We start from the raw sequence: 8,450 nt of genomic DNA, 5'->3' as shown, positions 1-8,450 counted from the left end.
TCTCATATATGACTGACTCAAAGCAGTAAGCTAAGAAATGGCCATTTCCAATTCGTGCCTTGCCACACTTGAAATGTTGGCGCTCAATAAGTTTTGAGCTTCTTTAACAAGTTGTTCAGCGAGGCTTGGCGTATTGTACTTCTTGAAAAGGTCTAATGAAAGCTTCACATTGCGAGCAAATATGATGACATTCTTTTCAAGTTTGTACATGTCTTTGAAATCTGTTAAGATTGCAAGTTCTTTGGCTACCACCGACAATTGAGTCTCATTGAGCGTGGCCGCATTCAAGGCAATTAATAAGCTCTGAAAATTCTCGTTGAAGGAGAAACATGTCTTCCAGGTCAATTCGTGTCCGCTTACCTTGAAACCTCTCATCAATTCCAGAGCGAAAGCAAAGAGATCATCGTCAAATGCACGTGAGGGGCACGCCTCGACGACACTGCGAATGTATGAGGTATACCATTCCTCAACTGCTGACAGAGAATCAACATTCACGATGTCGGAATCTTCCAAGTAATCGTCTGTCAAGATCTGGCGCATGATATCGATGTAAGATTCCACGAGTTCTCTGTTTTCAGGAAATTGGTTGATGAATTTGCTCACGCTCAAAATGACACGCAGCTGATATGATTTATTCCGCCGCTTTTGTTCCAACTTTATTGTCTGTACCACGAGGTCCATGAGAGCACTGTTCTCACGCAAATAGTCCGCGTTTTTGACAGAGATCATGACAAGTGCCTCTAGCACCAATTCTTTGCCCTCCCAGGATTTGCCTTTGCATGCTTCTAGAACCATGGTGAAAAGAGGTCCAACCTCTTTGGGCAGGAGAGTTTCAATGGATTGACAAACATCAACGATAGTTCTGGCCATTGTTTGTCTGACGTTGTAGTCATTTGAACGAATATTCACGTCACAGATTGCAAAGATTTCATGAAAGTAGAGCTTGATGGCATTATTTCCACTGGAATACTCCACCCATTCTTTGTCAAACGCAGTGCTGACCCCAGTATCTCCGTCGTGTCTGCCGACAAATGCCAAGGGCAAGAAGGCCGAGGCAACAAGATCAAATTTGTCCGCACTGCTGTATCTACTGACAGCCTCAGAAGCAATTGCCGCGAGTTTGCGGGTTTTGGAGTCTTCGTCTTCAAGGTACATAGACTCGATCTTCTTGCTGTAATTCACAATAGCTTCAACACTAGAAACTTTACAGCAATGGCCGGCCGCCGCAGCGTATGACTGGGATACGGTGGCGTTTCTGTCTTTGAGCTGGCTTTCGCATAGGGCCAACATGGCGTCTCCAAAAGGACGTGCAATGGCGCTGTGCGCCGAGACGAGGTTGACAATAACACGGCTACCGCAAACCTTAGAGGGGAGTCCGATGGACTTTTTCACCGATACTTTGAGCTGTCTGACAATCTCAGGCATCATTGGCTCGTCGATTTGGTTCATGAGCTTCTCAATGGCATCCATCATTGGCGAGTGGCCAAGGCTCTGGAGACGCTTCGCATCAACATCGTTGCTATCGAGGTTGTACTTGTCCGCATTTAAAACTAGGTAGTTGATGACCTCAGGCTCCAAGGTGGACATGAGCTCGATGAAGTTGGACAAAAGAGCCGGAACGTGTTGCCTGATAGCCTTGCCACCGATGTCGCAGAGTTTCAAGATAGTCTCCAAGGCAAATGATCTGACGTCCTCGACGTCACTAAGTAGCCCCTTGCTGCCCATGAACATTGGTATGAGATGATCTAACACCTCAGCAGCTTTTGATGCAGAGACTTTGCCCGTGCTCAAGTCTGCAGATCTGATCAAGATTCTTGCGAGGGTCTTGGATAAATTCAGCCCCTCTTTTCTAACACTCTCCTTGATGTCATCCATAGCACGGAAACTCATGTTCCACACTTCCTCGAGTTTCATTTCGTATTTCTCCATGGGCTGAGTTTGCAAGAGATTGTTCAAGGCAACAGCGCTTGCTTGACGCACTCTCCACTCCTTGCTACCCATTCCCTTCAAAATCTCTCGCAAGATAGGGTCAAAATACTCACCAACAACTTTGGAAGTATCGCCGACCAATGACGTCCATATTTCGTTCATCGACTGAGACACCCCTTGGTTTGGATCAAACTTGTACCGGTACAACTTTGGAATCAAGCGCTGACTCAAGTGGGGGTTTTCTGCAAGCATTTGATCAAGACTTGACTTAGACAAGATCGACCCAAGACCAAAGGCCATTCCTCTTCTGGAGGACCAAAGAGCGTTTGACTTCGCCAAAGACATGAACTTATAGACCAAACTTGGGTCTCCCACATCTGAGGCCAATGTAAGCACATCTTTGTAGGTGGAAACAGAACTATCGTGTGTTTTCAATACGTCTTTATCAAAGAGCTGCGTGTCAAGATCAACGCTTCCGGAAGACAACGCGCTCGAAGCATTGGCGTCGGTGAAAGACCTTAACAAACCCTTCACAAGAGTCTCCTTCAAGTCGGCATCACCCATGTCATATACAAGGCTGAGTCCGCGAGCAGCAGCCTCTTGTACCATTTCATCTCTGTCGACCAAAAACCTCATGAATGCGGAATGGATCTCCGTTGCCTTTCCCCTGATGAGAGAATCGCTTGGCAAATACTGCACGATTGCTAGAAGCCAGACACAGCCTGATTTTCTCAAAGCGGGCTTACTTTGTGTGGTAGCCTGGAGAACATGGTTTAAGATGGGCTCGAGGCGGCCCGTAGATACCGGCACATACTCAACAGTCTGGCCCTGGATATCAAGGTTTTGTCGAAGAAGCTTGGACAGCCAGCCTCCAGCTAGAATCAGAAGCGCATCGCCACATGTGAAGATAAACTCGATCTGTTTTGAAGTGTGAGCGTCAAAAATTCTCTGCTCGATTGGCAACAACTGGCTGCTGTCGGGGTCATAAGTTGAGGGCATTGCCAAAGCGAGTTTGCTCAAGGCAAGCACAGAGCTCTCATGGAATGACTTGAGCTTCAGCTCAATTATGCACATGAATTGTTCCAAGTGGGTGGCTACCTGACCACCCAAAGACAAGCGGGGACCTAAAACACCGAAAATGGCAAGCTGGGACAACCCTTCAATGCAAGTATCATAGAGCCGCATGTCCCCAAGCGACTCGTGAACTACTTTAAAAAAGTGCTCAATGATACCAACGTCGATTTCTTCGAGTCTTTGTCGAAGGGCAAGTTTGGCAAGGACATGGGCCGCGACCGAGATGAACCTCTCCTTGTCATTCGAAGTCGACAAGTTCTTCGCGAAAGCCCTCATGATGTCATGGGCGACGCTGATTTCGTTGCTTTCGTGAGTCACGATTATACTCAACGCCTTGGAGGCGTCTCTCAAATCGCCAGGGAGCAACACCCGATCGTGGAGACTTTGAACCTGGCGCAGGATTGTTGAAGCGAAGGCTCCAATAACGGACGATGGAGAGAGAGAAACAAGAAGAGCAAAAACCGAGCCATGCGCCGGCTCAGCGGCACCAACAAAACCTTCGAAAACGAGGGTCAAAAAGACGTGGAATGGCGAGGGGTGGACGTCGTCATGCGCGTGCATGGAGACATCCGCCCGGGCGGCGGTGTCGATCTCAGCGATCACCAACAGACGCACATCCTCGTCCATCTCGAGTGCCTTGTCGAGCCTGCGGGCCCAATCCTCGTCGATCACAACGACGGTAGTTTTGCCTTTGATGGCTTGCATGACCAATACGCTAAGCGTGAACTTGATGGCGCTCCTCCCGTACTTTGCTGCCTCGACAGGGTCAGCCAAGGCACCAGCAAGCACCGCCACCATGTCCGAGAAGCTTGGGAACGCCACCTCAGAATGGAGGCCCAAATAGTCTCGAGACGATATGAAGTCGGCGGTGTTGGAGGACCGGAGCAAGTTGAAGTGGTACGGATGGAGGCCCCGCTCGGCCTCTTCGCGAGTCTCCAAGTTATTTTCCTTCACAGTTCCGAAAATGCACAAGAGCCTGGCCTCGGCGTCTTCGAACGGAAACGTGCAGTTCACGTGCTTGATGGCAAGATACTTGCACGAATTGAAGTTGCCGTCGTGCCGTGAAGACTGCAAGAAGCCTTTCAAGAAGACCCTCAACTCGCGTTTGCACAGATCCGAGAGGCCCGGGAGATGTATGCTGAGCGCCGAGAGAACGCCCTGGAGACAAGGTACCAAGTCTGCAGACTCGCCCTCCAAAGACGCGTAGAGAAACCTCAAGTACGTCAAATCGTCGCGCCAAAGCGCGGGCGAATTGCGCAAGACATCGCCCAACGCCTCGTACTGCAACTCCCTCAGTCCGACGGCAGCACGGAAGTTGGTGATGCGCGACCGGTCCATCTGGGGCCAGCCCTCCGAGATGACAGCCTCCTTCAATCGCGAGGCGACCAGCACGTTGAAGTCGTGGCTGATTCCGGCACTGGCGGCACGCGCCGAGGAGGCGGACGTGACTCTGCGCACAAACGCCACGGCGGTCTGGCGCAACCTGCCGTATTCGGACAGAAGGCCGGTGTCGGAGACCTGGCGGATTTCGGGGTGCGCCACCGCCACGCTGCTTTTGCAGAGCACGGCCAAAATGCGCTCCTGAAGCGTTGGCTTGGCGGGCGGCACTTTGTCATTGCCCAAGAACAAGTCCACAAGCTGGCCCACAAACTGCTCGGACTCTAGGTCCACGTCTAGTTTCTTGAACCGCGCGTGGGCGGGTTCTGCAAGGGCAGTCAACGGGTCGGTGGACGCGACCAAAAGCGGCAACGCCAACGCACGGTCCGAGAACCCTGTCTTGAGGAATTCCAAGAGCACGTGTTTGGTTTTGGTGATGTCGTCGTACGTCTTGTATGCCACCCCAGCATCCGTGGTAAAGAACGCCGAGTCCTCCAAGCCTAGCCCCGGCGACTGCGCCGGGAGCGGGTTGGGGTTGGGCTGAAGCATGAAGAACTTGCCGGCTTTCAGCGCGACGTAGAGCTCGTCGGGATCCGCCGCCCCGAAACCCAAGCGGCCACGCATGTTTTCGGCTTCTGCAGACCCGTTTTGCGGCGCCTTCCAGCCCTCGAGCAACTTCACGAGGACACTGAAAAGCCTGGCAGGCACAGCGCCCAGTCCGGAGCTGATGCCGCGGATCACCTGCGGCACAAGCGCCGCCCGTTCTGGAGGCGTGAGCCGCTCGATTCCTTTCGACAAGAATAGAAGCGAATAGAGCCGCACGGAGCTCGGGTCTGCGCCCGGGGGCAAGCTGGGCGTCTTGGCTTGCTGGAGCAACGCAGAAACGGGCAATTGCAACGATCTGGCGGCGGTGATCCGTGGAAACACGTTTTGAATTGTGCGGAACACGGCCTGGCGGACGGCGGCTTCACTGCTGGCGAGTTTCAAAAGCAACGGCGGCAAAAACAGGGCGAGTGCCTGTTCCAATTGGGCGTCGGATTCGGCAAGCGCCAAGCGCAAGTCGACTTTTTCCACCAAGTCCAATTCACTGGAGGCCATGCTAGATCTTCTGGGGGCGAGGTCACAGCTTCTGGAACACGGTTTATATACGCGGCTTCAAAATGAGCGTTTACAGAGACAAAAGACGCGATACTCACGGAGAACAAGGGGCGGATTGCAGAGCTTATGGAACGGCGGGTTCTGTGATGTCCAGATCACAGACTAGTGGTGAAGGCGAGTCTCCGGGGCTGGTCCCGTGACTTGCACGTGTGCGCACCGGCCCAAGGTATTGGAGCAGTATACAGCTATGGCTTTTTCGGCGTATCTGCGAACGGGCTTGAGGACAGCCCGTGGTTGTCTGTTTTACAGGAGCAGTAGTACGTTTGGGGTTTTTTCTCTCTTGTGTGTCTTGTGGATGTGTCTTGTGGATGTGTCTTGTGGATGTGTCTTGTGGATGTGTCCTGACGTCTCGAGGTGCTTTTGACCCATTGCGGCAATTGGCCTGGTGAGTTCATGTGCCTCCGTATGGAAGAGGAAGGATCATGAGAGCCACGAAATTAAAAATGCAAATCGTGGCGCTTATATGAGATTTGGCATTTCAGACACCAGGGCAAAAAAGCATGCGTTGAAATGGACCACCTCACGTATTGGCTGGTCCAGTTTGAAATGGGTGCAAAAACTGGGCATGCGAATGGTCGCACCGTCTACTCACCACCGGGAGTTAACAGCCCAGAATGAACATGGATTCAAAGTACATAAAAAGCGTTCTTTTTCTAACGATCATCTCGGAGATTGGCAATCTGGTGCTGTTTCAGCCAATGGTGCGTACAGAATAATGGCTGGTTCTCACTTCAAGTGTACCATATACCATGGTGGCCCCAGAAAAAGGAGAGATTTTGGAGATTTCGTTGTATGAGCACGTCTGTGAAAACAAAGGTGTTGGACTTGAATTTTTCTGGGGTGCCTGGAATACGAATGCTCTTGCACCACTTGTTCGCTTTATATCAAAAATAACCATCCACAACCCGGGTCCCAGGTACTACATTGCGCTAGCCTGACCAGTATCGCATGCATTGCTATTTGGAAGGAGAAAAAGCGGAAGTGCCTCAGTTTACATGATACGACCAATGAAAAACACAGACACGTGCAAGTGAACAGTTGTGTGCTGGCTAGGCGTGAGAAGCAGTCTTCGCTCTTGGTACCGAGGTCGACATTTACCTTCTTGGTGAATGAAGACGATTTTGCTCGAGCATCTTTCTGAATGCTATATCAATCTCAGTTGAGCATGGCTATTCTGCTCTGTAAACGCTCCCGTTCGGGAACCCACAAAAGAGACGCTGAAGCTGTGTATATACAGATTACCAGTTCGGGCGAGATTTCGTTGGATTTAGTTTGATTGAATGGTCGTCGTCTCTGAACTGGATGAAAGATTCAAAGGCTCAGGGCGGAACTCCTGGCCAATGCCTGAGCGCATGTGCGATGCTATTGGTATTTCGTGGCACATAGGACATCGGTATCTCAATACAGATTACATGGCAAGAACCCCTATCTTCAGGTGTTAGCACCGTGGATCAATCGAGAGAACCTTAGATATGCGGCTGCAATCTAAACTGCCTAGCTGCCGTATCTCGTATTATCAAAATTAACAGTTGGACATCCAAAACAGGAAAAGCAGAGCCGTGCCTTTCGGCGAGACGGCATTGATAGCCCCGCAGCACGGTCTTTTAGCAATGTTGATCAATTCAATTCCAGGCGTCAGTAAACTCCCGAGCGGTTTTGATTACCGATTCTGGATATATGACAACTCCACCTATTTCGGGGCGCCTGTGGTGTGTGGCCGTGCAAGTTTAAGCGAAGAGGCCTAATGCAGTAACCACGTCCGCCATGAAATTCGTATTGGGGCGCACCCTGATTTAGCGCTGCATGAGTTTTCCAGCAGAAACGTGGTTCCAGTCACAGAAAAAAGAAGGAAGCATAGAGAAAACAAAAAAACATAAAGAAAAGAAAGTACGATGGCCCGGGAGATATATGGGTGAGTATCGGTGATTCGGTTAGCAAAAGACCCAAGCGCATCAAAGCCGACTATACTTTATTCGCCGAATCTCAATTTGTTCGTGAAATAAAACGGCTAAAGTTGCATTGCAGCACTAGCTATGACCTATCTCACTCCACATAACTATTGGTTAAAATTGTCTAAATATTCCGGCGTTCCGTGGAGATGTGCGTAGGATGCACACTCATGCACGAGGATATCTAGAGCTTATTTGCGAGTCTGCCCTAAACGTTGATTTTTGGAGGCTTTAAGCCCCGGTGGCCGGCGTTTGGCGCGGCCAATCAAGAGAAAGAACAACACAAAAAAAAATCTCGTGATGCATGTTGTGACATCTCTTGCCGGGCCAACCGGCTCATATTTCGGGTCCCAATCCCAGTCTCTTCCCGGGAAGGGAGTGGCATTCCAGAAGAGGCTGTCGAACCAGAAGCTGCATAGCTAGCGCCACATTCCACTTCTAAGCTTCGCCAATAGCAACCACGAGGGCTTTCAAAGCCAATAAAAAGACGAAGTCCGGCAACGGCTAAACACGTATGGCCGGCTTGTTCGTTCTGCGCGAGTCTGTGCAGGACGACAGGTTCAGCCGAGGTGGGGCGCACGTGACTAGACTTGGTCGCCCACGGACGCCTGTTTGCTTTGTGCGCCAGAAACAGACATAGCCCTACCACGAAATCCGAAACGCCTGTCCAGGTGTGGATTCGTAGCTGGTGGACCGCCCCGAGCAGGGGCCTGGAGCTGCATCCTAAACGCTGGCTTGCGCCCGAGACTAAATATGATATCCTGCACACGGACGGCCAAAACGCGTAGACCGTGCATATACCACCGGGCGCGTTGCCCGGTGGATGCAAAAAACCCGACCCAGATACGGGCTAAAGACTGAAGCAAACAAAACGTAAACACGTGAAACACACCTACTCCACCGAACCCGGAGCCCAAATCCGCCTATATAAACAGCTCCATCCCCGCCACCTCTCTCTTTTTC

The 8,450-nt window shown here is 51.0% G+C and overlaps 1 protein-coding gene across 1 annotated transcript; it reads right to left on the bottom strand.

Annotated features, from left to right (window-relative positions):
• Nucleotides 1–30: 30 nt before the first annotated feature.
• ECM29 (Ecm29p) lies at nt 31–5,478 on the bottom strand (the record flags this gene model as incomplete). The annotated part of the gene is made up of 1 exon (XM_018857636.1): nt 31–5,478. One exon carries the CDS (start codon nt 5,476–5,478, stop codon nt 31–33), a length of 5,448 nt encoding a protein of 1,815 aa, XP_018710954.1.
• Between the last annotated feature and the right edge of the window lie 2,972 nt (nt 5,479–8,450).

Source organism: Metschnikowia bicuspidata, assembly GCF_001664035.1.
Source record: "Metschnikowia bicuspidata var. bicuspidata NRRL YB-4993 chromosome Unknown METBIscaffold_4, whole genome shotgun sequence".
In the NCBI taxonomy this organism is placed as follows: Eukaryota; Fungi; Ascomycota; class Pichiomycetes; order Serinales; family Metschnikowiaceae; genus Metschnikowia; species Metschnikowia bicuspidata.
Note: the sequence above shows the minus strand (reverse complement) of the source record. Positions and strands in the feature narration are given on the sequence as shown.